This window comes from Sus scrofa, chromosome 1 (assembly GCF_054392235.1).
Source record: "Sus scrofa isolate SSC_HxYL_T2T_F1_AM1 chromosome 1, Sscrofa_HxYL_maternal_Yorkshire_Landrace_v2.0, whole genome shotgun sequence".
In the NCBI taxonomy this organism is placed as follows: Eukaryota; Metazoa; Chordata; class Mammalia; order Artiodactyla; family Suidae; genus Sus; species Sus scrofa.
The window spans coordinates 217,001,031-217,015,854 of NC_139383.1; the positions used below are offsets into that span (position 1 = coordinate 217,001,031).

The window sequence follows — 14,824 nt, forward strand, 5'->3', positions numbered from 1 at the left end:
TAGAAGGGAAGACAGACCTTAATTAAATAATCACACAGATGCACTTTGTCTAGTAGGTTATGGATAAATAAAGATAGGTAAATTATAGATAAATACATGGATAAATATATTCACAACTGTGATTAGTGCTCTGACAGAGAAATCCCTTGTGAAATAGGAGACTATCGAGGGACTTACCTTGATGGAGATGAGGGCAGCTGCCCTGGGGAATGGAAGTAAAATTTGAGGTGAAAGCTTGAAAGATGAGCAGGAGTTAACAGCAGAGTGAGGGTTGGATGGGGGGCAAGTCCAGGGGCTCTGCTGCCTGGAGGCCAGTGAATGGGGCGGAGAGCTCACACAGACCTTCGTCTGATTCCTGTGACTTCAGACAAGGTACTGAATCATCGCCACCCCTGTTTCCTCCTTTACAATACAGTACAATAAAGGTGATAAAAGTACTGACCTCATGGTATTTTCTGAGGGAAAGTATCTGGAAAATGGCAAATATCCAGGAAATCTCACTGTTATTATCTGTAATAGTTTATTGTTATAGATAAATTTAAATCCTACCTTTGGTAGAAGAAAGGACAAAGGAAAAGAGGGAGAGATGGTGCTACTCAAACCCTTTCGAGGGCTTCCTTCTTTTCTTTCCTTCCTTTCTTTCCTTCTTTCTTCCCTTCTTTTTCTCCTCTTTCTCTCTTTCTTTCTCTTTCCCTCTCTTCCTTCCCCCTCTTCTCTTTATTCTCTTTCCCTCCCTTCCTTCTTTCTTAATTTCTTTCTCTTTTCTCTCTCTCTCTCTCTCTCTTCCTCTCTCCTCTCCTTCCTTCCTTCTCCTATGACATGCAAAAGTCCCTGTGCTGGGGGGTCAAACCCATGCCACAGCAGTGACAGCACTGGATCCTTAACCTGCTGAGCCACCAGGACACTCTCTTCCTTCTTTTCTCTAGGTCTCTTCTCTGAACCCACTTCCCCATAACCTGTGACTGTCTGGTCCTTCTGCTCAGGGACTCTGCCATCTGTTTCCTACCACTTAACACAGTACTTGGCTCCACAGGGATGGTTTTTGCATAGTAATGATACTTGAAGTTGTAGGAGGGGGTACAATTGCCAAATTAAAGAATGAAGAGCCTGGCCGTGGGAAACACCTGTATTTATTTACAGTGGAGAGAAAGTGAGACGCTGCTGCCAACAAAACTAGGATAGCTGGTCTCTGCAGCCCAGGAATGAAGGAGAGTCAGTGCTTTAAACTGCTTCCAGGTCTAGGAGAATAAGGAGGCTAGAAAAAGGGAGCAGATGTGATGAGACCATTCCTCTTGGAGGAAGCAGTTTCAGGACCGTGTGGGGCAGAATCCAGATTGCAAAATTAAAATGTAGGTTGAAGCAGTGGGTGGTGGGTGCATGGATTTTTCTTTCAAGAAATCCATGGTGAAGGTAAGCAGAAGGAATAATTACTTTCAATAAGTTGCAAGCTTGGGAAAATTTATTTTTCTTGTTCTTGGGCAGCTGGAAAAGCTGAGCATGTTGAACCTGAGGCAAGAGTTTGTGGGCACTGGATGAGACAGTTTTAGAGGTGTGGAGGGGTGGCTAGCACGAGTTGCCCAGACCTGCATAAGGGCCCTGCATATATAGGTGGGAAAGGGAACAGTCTGATCAAATTATCCTCTCTTTTCCTGGTGTCCCCTTTCTGTCACTTCATTATGATCTCTGGATTTTCTGTAGCCAAGAGTGCCCAGCAGTGACCGGGAGAGACTCGAACATTAGCTAAACGAAGAAATGGATGTGCTCACAGAAATGAAAGCATCGCCATTTCTCCTCTCCCCAGTCCTCGCCTTGTAAAGTGTGTACACTTTTGAGGCTTAACCGGCTTTGGTAGTTTCATGATGATTTATTTTTCTTAAGTGTGGGTGTGTTGGCAAGTAATCACATTGGTTCTGTTTTATTGTGAATAAATAATATGTCAAAGTTTTATGCCATTTCAAAAATGTTATTTAGAATAAAACTTCCTTTGAAGCCACAACAGTCTCTTACTCACAATATTTATTTAGACCATATTGTTTAAATATATATAATTCCCTCAGGGAACAATTGTAGTCTATATAAATCTGAATTTAAAACAAATAGACCCTCTGGAATTCATAGAAATACAAAATGGATATTCCAGTGCTTAAGTGTTTATATACAAAAGTAGTTGAGGTGTTCCAATGTTTGTATGTTTAGGTACCAAAAGAGTAGAATTCATGAAAAAGGATGATGATCTGAAAAGTTTTAATTCCCAAATCTACCAGATGTAAAGGTGGTTTTGGAAGTGAAAAGCATTTCAATCATAAACTAGTACCGAGTGAATGAATGAATGAATGAATACCAGTTGAACCTGTAAATAAATAAATACACATAAAAATAAAGTAAATCTACAATCTCTGAGCTTGTTCTGTCCTGAATATAGTTATCACTAAAATTGACAATAATATGTTTTAAACACAGTGTAAAAATGAGGCTATTTTTGTAAAATAATTAAAGATTATCAAATTAATTATTTAAAATATGTGTATTCCAGCCCTTGAGAGATGGTTATTCCTTAATTTTGGTAAAGCAAGGGTGAATTTTTTGTGTGTGTATTTATGAAAGATTCTGTTATTGCACTTCAGATTGTGTATAACTATTTTAATGTCAAAACGGTTACTATATCTGAATTTATAATTGGATAGTTTGTAAAGTGCCTCGTTTTAATAGAAACACTGCCCTCTAAACTGCTTTTGTGTTGTTTTACCATAGTAAAATCAAATTGGGCGTTCGTTCAGGAACACGCTATTTAAAGAAGCTATTTCTGAGCTGGAATGTTTTGATGTATTTGCTCAGTAAACTGTTGAAGTTGAAATGAGAAATTGGGGGAGAAATACTTCCCCACTAACCTACAAATACATATATTATCCTGGCTTAGTCAGCATTTCCTTTGGTGTCCCTGTTTCTTACTACTTCTTTTAATCACTAACACACAGAGCAAAGTTTTACAGCCCAGCTAATATGTAATTGGGCTGTTGACATTGGAAGAAAGGCCCTGAACTATCAGGCAGATGATACAGTGGAGTGTTTTTCTTGCAGTAATAGAGTTGCACATCAGGGTTGGAGGTAGTAAAGCAAGAAAGGAATCTAATTGCAAGGACTCTGACATTGGAACCCAAATAGGGACCAATAGATTTAAACTTCATTAACAAAAGTGAATTCTTTCGAACTTGCCTGATCTAAAGCATAGAGAACTGTAGAAGCTCATTCAGTCTTATTCTCTGTAAGTGGAATTTGGCCCAACCGTATTAACAGTATTTAAAATACTGTCTGTTACAAATGAGACAGTTGATGTAAAAATCCAACAGTTTCCAGGAATATGAGTATCTAGAGCTGTGTCAGGGAGTATAGTTTTCAGGCATAGCAGTGCAATTGCAGGTAGCCCCATGCTTCTCCCCCCACCCCCCAAAATCAGTAATTATTGATTGCATCTAAAGCTGTAGAGAGATCTTTTCCTGGCAGTTCAGGTAGTTACAGTAGATTGTTAATCTGTGAATGATCAGGCTAAATCCCTGCCGTCTTCAGAATTTCCGTGCAAATTAGAGCTAAATGTATGAGATAAATTTATTAACTGTAGTCTGGGGGCATAGGTCAGCTTTCACACAATTCTCAAGCATAGGTTTTTAATCTATAAAAAGCTACACTTCATTAATGCTAATTTTATGTGGATTCGCTTTATAATGTAAATTGGTGCGATGATTTCTAAAAGACTTTTGAGGGTGTCTTTCAGTTTTCTAATATTTAGGTGAATTGTTCTGGATACAAAACATCCACATAAATGTCTTTTCCTGTTCTGCATCTGATCTAAAAACAAATTTAAACTTATTTTCTTACATCACCATTAAAGTAGGAGTTGTTCAGTGTTTTTCAAAATAGGAATGTAAGTGGGAATCAATATATTGGGGGGGAGACAAAGAATTGGGAAGTGATAAGTAATACTAGAAATATGCTGGGACTTACTGGGCCAACAGGAATGTCTTTCAGAATCTGTCCGAAAGATTAATAAAACATCGCTTTTTGTCCTTTTGGCTGAGATCAAGTGAAAGATTAGTAAAATGTTTAAATGACACTGCAGAAAGTAGTAGTCTAATAATATTACTTGTATTTCATGTTTTACTTCCAACCAACATTTCACTTAAACATTATTGTATTAGAGTGTATATTTTTTGCATTATATCCAAGAGGATGAACTTAAATGTGAATATTTCGTAGCAGAGCAGTGTTTTTTCTGTTTCGGATCCCTGGTGTGATGGAACCAGCATCTCATAGAAAATGTAATCTTTTCCTCTGACTCAGCATGATCTACACTTCCAATTTAAAGATTATCTATGAATGCCATGAAGCATGCTCTTAGTGAACCAGCTTTGTTTTCTAATATGTTTTGGTAAGAAATTTTGATGGTTTCGGAATTTATTTTTAAAAGTCTCCAGGCCCCTTGAGATGTTAAAAATGGGAAGTGGGTGTTATTCATTAAAATGGTGAAGAAATAGAGTACCTTTGACCAGATCCTGATCTTTTTTCCTCTTTGCTTCAGGCCATCCGCTGCACACTGGTCAACTGCACGTGTGAATGTTTCCAGCCGGGGAAGATTAACCTGAGGACTTGCGATCAGTGTAAACATGGCTGGGTGGCACACGGTGAGGAAAATCTGGATTTTTCTTCCCATTCTTGTCATGTTCCCATGAGCCTGCGTTACTTCTTAAATTTTTTTTAGAGCAGTCACTGGCCTGGAGAAGAGAGGGGTCAGCTGTACTCCAGGTGTTAGTTCACATTCAGCCTGCGGCTCCCACATAGCTTATTCCAGGCTCCAAGAAGTCAGGCCAGGCGGGCAGCTCTCAGCAGAAGGGCGCGATGTTTATAGGACAGTTGGGTTCTGACTGAACATAGCAGCAGCCAGCAAGCACCGGGCCTGCTGGAAACTCAAACATACCACAGTTGGCCTTTCAGGGCCTGGACCTCAGAGGAAGCTGGCAAATCCTCTTTGCTGGAGGAGAACTCCTCCATGACTGCTCACCCTTGTCATCTGTGTTCGGGGCTGAGTTTTTCCTCCCAGATGTTAAATTTTGTATGGTCGACGGTGGGCGAGAGAGTGAACGGGAACATTATTTGGCTGGTATCTGAAAAAATAATCTGTAAATACCCCCTTTCAGCGTGCCCGGGGGGTGGAGGGGGCTGGCCTTGGTGGAGGGTGAGCTCTGTATAGGTGTGTGTCCGGGGCGTGGGTGACCCGGGGCCAAGGCTGGAAGTGCCGAGGCTTTTTGCCAGATGCACAGAGCTGTTCCATCTGTAGGCCTTGACCAAGCATTTAACTTGTTCTTCTGTCTGGTTTATGTTTTTTACGTTTCAGCCAAAGGAGACTTGGAAATAAGCAGAGACATTTTCTTCACTTCCTAGAATTTAAAAAGATAGGTAATGTTTATAGAAGAAATCCTGGCTTGAGATTTTTTTGACAGCCTGGGGTATTGGCTCTTAAGTGGACATATTCTTCATTCCCAAGCAGTGCCAAATATCCAGTGGGCTGTAGTTTTATAAATGTCATGTTATTCTAGCAAGATCTGAGGTAACAACACGGGGCCATGCCTTGAAATGTGGCTAATTTATCGTGTATCTCTCTTGTTGGGGCGTGTGTGTTGGTGTTGTGGGGGCATTTCAGACCTGTTTCTGTGACGAGGAGAGAAGCAGATAGAGCAGAGTGAACGGAATTTGCTGGAAGGAGTGTGCCTGGCAGACAGAGCCACAGTCCTCCGGTGCCCCCAGGGATGGAACTCTTTCCTGCTTTGTTAACAAGGCCAAAATCTGCAGCAGCTCTAGAGCCGTTGCGAACAACACTGGAGCCGCTGTTCCTTGGGCAGCCTCTGTAGGTTACTGCATTCGCTGATTGCTTCTCTCACTGTTCATTTGCTAGGGCTGCCATGACAAAATAGGGCAGGCCGTGTGTCCTAAATATCAGAAATGTATTTTCTCACAGTTCTGGAGGCTAGACGTCCAGAATCAGGGTGGTTTCATTCTGAGAACTCTTCCTGGCTTGCAGATGGCTGTGCTCTTGCTGTGTCCTCACATGGTCTTTCCTCACTGGGGCACACCCTGGTGTCTCCGGGCGTCCAGATGTTCTCCTCTTAAAAGAATACCAGTCAAGAATTCCCATTGTGGCTTATTGGGTTATGAATCCGGCTAGTATCCATGAGGATGCTGGTTTGATCCCTGGCCTTGCTCAGTGGGTTAAGGATCTGGCACGTTGCCGCAAGTTGTGGCATAGGTCACAGACTTGGCTTGGATCTGGTGTTGCTGTGCCTGCGCCTCCGATTTGACCCCTAGCCCGGGAACTTCCATATGCTGCAGGTGCAGTCCTAAAAAGGGGGAAAAGAAGCCCACCAGTCAGATTGGATTAGGGCCCCCCTAATATCCTCCTTTTAATTCACTCCCCTCTTTAAATGCCCTATCTCTAAATATAGTCATATTCTGAAATAGTGGGGATTAAGGCTTCAACTTAAGAATGGGGGGGGGGTGGCGAGCGCAATTCAGTTTATCCACTTCCTAAATATCCCTCTTTCCCTGAATAAGTATTGTGCCCACTAGGTAATAACGTATGTCTGAAGCCCACCAAGAATCCTGGCGGCAGTGTGGGGTCAGATCCTGGCTCTACATCTTAGATGGCGTGTAGCTCAACATCTCTCCATCTCAGTTTTCTTGTCTGTAATAAAGGACTAATGATACCTACCCTGCAAGATTACTGTGAGAATTAAAGGTAAAACACCTGAAGTCTTTAAAATAAATAATACATGTTAAAAGCAGCAAAGTGGACAACCAAAGACTGATAAAAGTTGGGGGGAGGGGCAATCATGAAACAAAGGACTTTTCATTTATTCCCTCTCCATTTTTCCAAAGCCATCTTGTGTTACTGTCATCTCTCTACAGTGGTAACCTCGTGAGTATAAAAGTTTACTGTGCCACCCGTTTATTTTATCGCTCCACCTTCCATGTGCATATTCCATTAGTAGGGTAATGGGGGAAAAAAAGCAATATTTCTTCCTTCTCGAACAACATAAATTATCCCTGGCCAGTGGTTGTTTCTAAGATTTTTCTGAGGGATGTGGTTGTTTTTTTTTTTCACTGAATGTGAATAAGGTATTTCTGTTACATCAGACTGGGCTTTTCCTACTGTGTCATTAGAAATTCTGAATTCTGTGTTTCTGGTATATTAATTTAGAAGTTGCTCAGATCTTATTTTTCCTCACCACTGTTATCACCTTGACCTCTTTTCCCCCACAACAGGGACATTTCTGTTGACAAGGCAACATGTGTACACGCAGGTATGCAAATCCCACCCTTACCGCATTCATTAGGATAAATACGGCAGTGAGGGGTGGGCTCCTTGCCCTTGAGTTGGCAGGGGGATGGGAGCACCCCCTCTTTTTGCCTTTAGTATTTCAGCCAATTCCTTCACTCTGTGCTACTCCACAGAAAACCCTGAAATCGTCTCTCCGCTTATTTCTGTTCAGAGGTGAGACACAGCAGTCTTCCTGGATGCCTTTGTGTCCTTTGTGGGGGACAAGGAGGAAGTGATATGTTTTTTTCTCCTGTGCAGTTTTCCTCTGAAAGTGGATAGAACAGCCATAAACCACTAAAATAGTACTTCATGATAGCCCTGAACACTCTCCACCTGTAATTGTATCATAAATAATTAGTATTTGCTGCTAAAAATAACTAAATGCCAAAATCAAGTGTTCTTTACAAGAAGATGAATTTTTAGAAATTTGTTAGCGTCTTTTGAATTAATGCCTTCCTATATCTCTTTTGTTATCAGCATCTTCAGTTTCTTCATAAGATGTTGGAGTTCATGGGTCATGATATTTTATTCACACATACATAAACTCACTCACTTCATACCTTATAGATTTCTTCTTAAATCTGCTTGAATTGTTGACATTAGTTGCTATACAAAAATCTTTTGAGAAAGATGTTTAAAAAAATTAAAAGGAGTAAATTAATGCATCCTACTGTAACACCCAAGTTTTGAAGTTACTTACTGGGCTGTGGTGCTATTCACAAATTACTTCCTTGAAATCTTAGCACCACTGATGAAGAGAAGGGAACCCCCCCCCCCAAAAAAAAAACAACTATTCCTTGACTACCAATAGGTATTACCCGCTGAATTAATAAAGGATTTCCTTCTCTTTTTCCCCAATTAAGAATCTCAGCTCTTGCATTTTGATAATGAAAGCAGGGCTTTATTGAGTTTAACATTACTTAAAACAAGCTTTTTTAGGTACAAGAAGTCCAAACTGAAAGTGTGTAATAACCTAGAGTTTCTCATTTTGTCCTATTTCACAGTCTTTGGTTGCCACTTAATTCGCTTAAGAACTGTATTTTTTCCATCCTCTGTTTGCATCGTCTTTTCTCTATTTTTCCTTCATTTGCCTAAAATTATCTGAGTGAGTCTTAAAAAATTTTGGAAAACATATTTACTGCAAGTTGAATTTTTGCTTGGTTCAAGAGTGCCAAAATAAGATATCAGCATAGAAGCAGTAATGGTCTTCTTCACCAGTGACATAAATGTTTGTTGGTAGAAATTCAGTTTGTGGCATTTTGACCCGTTCCCACCATGTTAGAATAGCAGTTCTACCATTCACAGAAGTGAAGCTTCAGCTGAAGCTTTTACATGGTCTTACAAAGGAGCGAGTATGACTAGTAGATAGCAAGTGGCCAGTGAGGAGAGTGCGAGAAAGAGTGTTTCTGCTCCTCATTTTCCTCTGAGGAGCTTGCTTCCAGTGAGAAGTGTTACTAATTGGAATCTGTTGCCCTCGTGATAAAGTGGACATGGGTGTCAAAATTAAGGACTGCTGTACTAAGCCATTTTTATTATTTGCAAATTAATTTTAATGTCTAAAAGTCTATATTGCACAGGGAACGCCATTCAGTATTCTGGGAGAACCCATACGGAAAAAGAATCTGAAAAGGAATGGATATGTGTATATGTGTGTAACTGAATCACTTTGGCTGTACAGCAGAAATTAACACAACATTATAAATCAACTCCTAAAACTTTTAAAAAGTGAAAAAAATCTAGATGATTTCTAAACTATTAAGATAAATAAAATAGAACAAGTTTTTAAAAGTCATCTATATTCTAAATGATTTTTGGAAACAGTAGTCATCCAAGACAAGTGGAAAATTATTGGGTGTTTTTTGTTTTTTTCATGGTGGGGTATATTTGATTTAATAAAAGAGGTGGACAACTTTCAGAAAGGAAATACATTTAAAATTTTTTCTTGGCTAGATCAGTAATTTTTGCTTCCAGTGAAACCCATTTGTTAAAATTACCTTTAAAATAAATTCGCTGTTTCTTGGTCTGTCAGTAAGCATCCGGCAAGGATAGGAGGCCTGATGAATAACAAATATATTACATAGCTTAATGAACCCCACAGTAGCTTGCTTGGTGCAAAGTATTTTCTTTATAGACTGTTTCGACTTTAAATAGTTTAATTATCTGCTCCTCAGGCCAGCTGCTTTCCTGCCAGTATTCAAACTATTCACAGCTTTTAAATGTAAAATGAGCAGGTTTGGCCTGTGTCATCTGAATTGTCAATGAATAGGTATTTATGAAACATACATCATATGTGAAGTCCCGGGCCACATATGCTCAGCTTTTTCAGTTTCTTCAGCCACAGGAAGTGGCAAGCAGCATAAAGTTAATTTAGTGTCATCCACCAACCAGCTTTATGGTTTAATGTACTGTAAGACTTAATATTCATATAATCCATTAATTTCAAGTCTTTCTTTTTGTAATTCACTGGAAGTAATTTTTTTCTTCTCGGCATCATTGAATTTGAATTCCCAGCTCTTGATTTTTCTTATCAGAACAGGAGTATTTATAGAGACACTCACCCAAATAGCAAATGTAGGACATCCCATTAAATCTAAATTTCAGGTAAACAGTGAATAACTTTCTAGTATACACATGTACCTCACGAATTTAGCTGAGTGGTCCTCTTATTTTTATTTGCTAAATCTGGCAAGCATGCACCTAAAAGAAAACCCTATTAGGCTTATTTTGCATAATTAAGTCCTAAATCAGGGCCATTGGTTCTGAGCATTCCATCATCAAAAACCTTTTGATTATGTCCGTCCTACATTTAGAATCATGAGATCTCCGTATTCTGTTTACAGATTCCTCAGATTTGTTGGCCGCATGGTACTTTATAAGGATTTAAGCAGGGTGGATCAAAACCAGTAATTTTTCATTTTATCCCATGAAAGGTCACATGTCTTTATTATTTGTCCCAGTCTGTGCTCTTCATATGAATTGTCTAAACATCTGTGAAAGTAGTTTATCCCCGACTGGTAGCTCAGTAATATTCTCCCTGACTTGAGTCCAAAAGCCAGTGTAACTAAGTCATAAGCTTTCCTTTTCCATCCTCTTTGCTTTGCTAGTCTTCTTCCCTTCTCACCCCAGATAGAAGTCTTCTGTCCTAAGCAAGAAAGCATGATATTGCTGTAACATCATGTGCATTCTAGGAATGCTGCAGTAGCTTCTATATGATCATTTGTAAATGGGTCAAGATGAAGAGAGGAAGGTGTATAAAAAGAGTATCCTCTGACAAAGGAAAATAAGAAAGCACTGGCTCCCTTGGACTGACCGGATTGTCCCAACAAGGGGGAAATTTGCTTTGGGAGAGAACTGTTGCAGAAGGGTATTTAGGACTAGATGGCACATGTAAGAAAGGTACTAGCTTGAGACCTTAGCATGGGGAAAAATAAATGCAAGCTTTGGTGTGGCGCGTCGAGAACCTAATCCTTTGGGAAGATGTAGGTGGTCTGGTCACGCTCTCCTGGGCTCTGCTTAGAAACCTGTGCATAGAAACCCCGCAGGCCTCTTCCTCCTGGTGTGCTGCCTTTGAAAAGATGGGAACTAATGGAGTATGTGCACGAAAGAATTTATCCTTCTAGAAGACTTAGTTCTTCCTCATTGTGACATTGAAAGCTGGCTTGCCTAGCGGCAGAATTCCCTTTTAGTTAGAGAAACCAACTCTCAGCTGCCTCCCCGCTCTGGGCAGGCAGCTGGCGTCTGGGCTCTCCGTGGACAAAGTCCTTGAATATCTCTCTACTCAGTTTTCTTTGAGAGAGTAAACACAAGGCCACTTTTCCTGCCTGGCACAAGAGCCTTCCTTGCTTGACCTGAGGACACCATGCCCCCTTCTGCTTCTCTCCTTTACTCCCTGATCATAGTTGATAAGCTTTAAAGGGAGGACAGCCTCACAAACGTGACAGTTTGCCGCTTGATTAATGGCGTTAACGATATTCTTATTGTGTCCCTGAGCTGCTTGTTTTGATTTGTTTCTCAGCCTGCCCACCTTTGGGACTGTGCTTTGAACTCCCTAAATTTTTTTTTTTTTAAATCACAGCACAAACAGTGCCTCCCCTTCAAAGTCCTGGGCTCTCTGCCTATTAGCTCCCCAGATGTTTTTTCCTAGCTCCATCTTACTCAGATGGAACATAAGGTGGGTCTGGTAAATCCTGGCCTCTAATGTGTACAGGGCTGGCCCCCTGCTAAGGAGTTTCTAGGGAGGATCCTGAGATGGAAACCTGCAGAGCTGGAGCCCCTGAGTGTGAAGAAGCTTCAGGCACACAGATGGGAGGCATGAGAGATAGGTGGCTAAGAGCGCAGCTCTGTGTAGGGTCACAGCCTGGCTCTGCCACCTACCATCAGTGGGACCTTGGCTAGGTTTCGTAACCTGTTTTCTCATCTGTGAAATGTGGATAATGACAATGCCTAGGTTTGTAGGGTTCTTTCTGGCATCTGAAAGAGATAATAATCTTAATAAGGGTTAGTTGTTATTTCTAAATATTTGCAGAAGTAGAACTTCAAATTGAGGACATGACAGACACATTTTATCATAGTTTAAGTTCTTAGAAGTTGAGTGCGTTCAGGCCAGTGGTTCAGGAGAATCAAGAAGTGAACTTCATGTTAATGATCCTTAATGTTGATGATCTAGAGCCTCAGGAAGGTTTTCTTCAGTGCTCAGTGCTGGAGTGAGGACCTCAGTTCTTTTGGCTGTGGGGCCAAGTGTTCCCGAGACGACCTGGTGTCCCCAGCAAAGCCACTTTCGCTTTGTAACATCCATTTCCCCTAAAATGTCATGTGAGCCCTTATTTGACTACAAGTCCAAAACACTTTTCTTTTCCCAAAAGTCACATTTTAAGAAGTGCACATCAGTTGAGATAAATTTGTAGGATGACTTATCTGTTGAAAGTTCCCAAACCGGAAATAAATGAATTTCTACAGGGTTAAGACTACTCTTGCCTATTTCCACACCTGTATTCTTGCATGTGAAGTGCTTTGATGGGCTAACCACTTTATCATTTTATTGCACTTTATTACATCATAAATTTTTATATCTTGCTAACGATCCTACAGGAAGCTTAATTGTTTATAGGAACATCTTAATTAACTGAAGTTCACCAGGTTAAGCAGAACACAAATTGAAGGGGTTATAAATGAAACATTCTCAGCTTCTCTCCTTTTGCTCAGGATGTTCTGCTCAGATAATGAGGTTGTAAGGACCCAGGATACCTCAGCAATACTCTCAACCATCCTTCCTTCTCCTGTTGTGTCACAGTGATGACTTCTAAGTGTGGGTTCCCCCATCCCCCCTCCATCCTCACTCACATTTGAAGAGTAAAATGGCTGATTGAGATACTAAGGGTGTTTTGGCGAAATCCTGACTTGTATCCTGGGAGGTATAAAATGTTGTTTGTGCAGTCCATTCCTTAACAGATTTTGCCTGCTGGGAGGGCAGACATTTTTAACTCTTCAGAAGCTCGAATTAATCTGTTTTAGTGAGCATATAGCCAAAGCATTGTAATAGAAAGTATTTTAAGGAGTTCTTGCCACCCCTGTGACTTGTATCTGTTTAGGGTCCCAATAGTAAGTAAGGTCCCTTTCTCCCTGAAACTGTTCTTAACACACGGGGAAATCCCTCCTTTGACTTCCAGGTGTCCCAATCTGCTTGTATGGTCAGTCAAGTGATCCAACAAAAGCAAGTGAAAATTCATTTAATTGAAAGAACAGCCTTGTTGGGCCTTAAGTTCAACTAGCCAAAGAATGCAAAGGTAACTCTAGACCTGGCTGCCCAAAAAGGAAGCCTCTATTTTGGATTTGAGCACTTGAGATGTGATTGGTCCCAGTTGAGATCTGTAGCAAGTGTAAAATGTAAGGTGAATTTTTAAAATGTAGTCTTGAAAAGATGTAAAATATCTCCTTGAGAAGTGTTCTTACATTGTCTGCATTATTGGTAAACTTTTTGATGTATTGGGTTAAATAACATTTTAAAAAATAAGTTTCATTGTTCATTTTTAAATGAGAATAGAGAAATTACGTATGTGATTTGAATTATATTTCTGTTGGACATGGCTGTTGTAGGTCCTCAGTGTAAGAGAATGTATTTAGAGGACTGAAGCTTAGGTTAAACTAGTTTTGCTGGTAGAGTAGTTGGTGCAAGAAACCCCAAAACCTAGGCCCAGTCACCTCTGTAAGCTCTTTCTCAGTCCTTTGGCTTTCACACCTGATGCACCTCTGTCTTAGTCATAAGGGAAGCTGGACCCCCTCTCTCCCATACTTCGCTGAGACCAGAAGGATAGATTCTGTCATACCCCACTAGTTTGGGACCTGATACCCAGAGTAGCATCTCTCCCTCATGGGGGAGCACACAGAGCAGACGTTTACGGAGATTCCTAAGTGTATCTACAAGTCTGATTCCTAATTGCCTGTTTCTTTTGCTGCAGCCTCTTCCCATTTTCAGTAATAAACACAGCCTGAACCCACCTTGCCTTGCGTTGGGTTTCTGCATTTCTCTTGTCCACCCCTCACTCTTGTTTCATCTTTGCTGTCTCCCTCTGTGTCTTCAGACAACAAATCCAGTGAAAGGTAGGTGGGAGGTTTTAGGTGCCTAGCTAACCAAGAAGAAGTAAATTTTAGAGAGGTTAAATGTGTTTGATTACTAACAGATGTTGGCGTTTTTGTTGCATTCAGAAGATGTGCGCTTGAGTGAAATAATCTTTTACTTTTATTTAGTAGTTCCTCAATACTCCTTTGCCTGCAAAAATCTTAGAAATTCTCCCCTCCTCTGTTTTGGCTGTTCTCATTTCTTACTATCAGTAAAAATTAAAAAACAAATCAACTTCTCACATAAAAGAAAACACCTGTTTGGCTTGGAGAAATTGGCCAGGGAAGTCTTTTTCCTGACAGGCCAAAAGCGACCATCACAGGGCCCCTTATAAAAAAAAAAAGTCATTTTTTTCTTTTATTTCATGTGAGCATTGGCAGAAACTCTGACAAGCAGTTCTTCATATTTTATTATGTTCTTGTCTGCAGAATCTCTGTCAGGCAAAAACCTTGTCAGCGGAAAACCTGTCGTAGGATCAGAGGAGACAAAAACAGGTGTCACACAGGCAGTCAAAACTGAAGGAAAAAAAAAGATTAGGCTAAAGAGAGAGAGGCAGACAATTACATTAATGCCATTGCTTTTATCTTATAGATGTGTGTTATTATCTCGGGGTGCTGAGTGCGCAATTGCCTCAAAGAAAAGTAGACAGGAGACAAGGGGAAACTTGATAGTTATTAACTGAAGAGGCAGTGTGTCAAAGCTGGATGGGGTTCAAAGTTTTGCAAAGGAAAAAAACTGCAGGCAGCCAGCAACGGCTGTGTGGTTCTGCTTTCGGCTACATAAACCTAGTAGCAATCTAACATTTTTGACTTGGAAACAGATCATAGGTAGAAAAATTAATG

The 14,824-nt window shown here is 40.5% G+C and overlaps 1 protein-coding gene across 50 annotated transcripts in view; it reads left to right on the forward strand.

Moving 5' to 3' along the window:
* The window catches only part of BNC2 (basonuclin zinc finger protein 2), a 448,897-nt gene that overhangs the window by 285,924 nt on the left and 148,149 nt on the right, over window positions 1-14,824 (forward strand). For all 50 annotated transcript variants that reach the window (XM_084984833.1, XM_084984694.1, XM_084984850.1 and 47 more), the window contains one exon: window positions 4,574-4,676. Coding sequence is in view for 37 of the 50 variants with exons in the window: in XM_021063323.2 (XP_020918982.1) it covers window positions 4,574-4,676 (103 nt within the window). In the remaining 13 variants the exon portion in view is untranslated. The remainder of the gene's footprint in view (window positions 1-4,573; window positions 4,677-14,824) is intronic.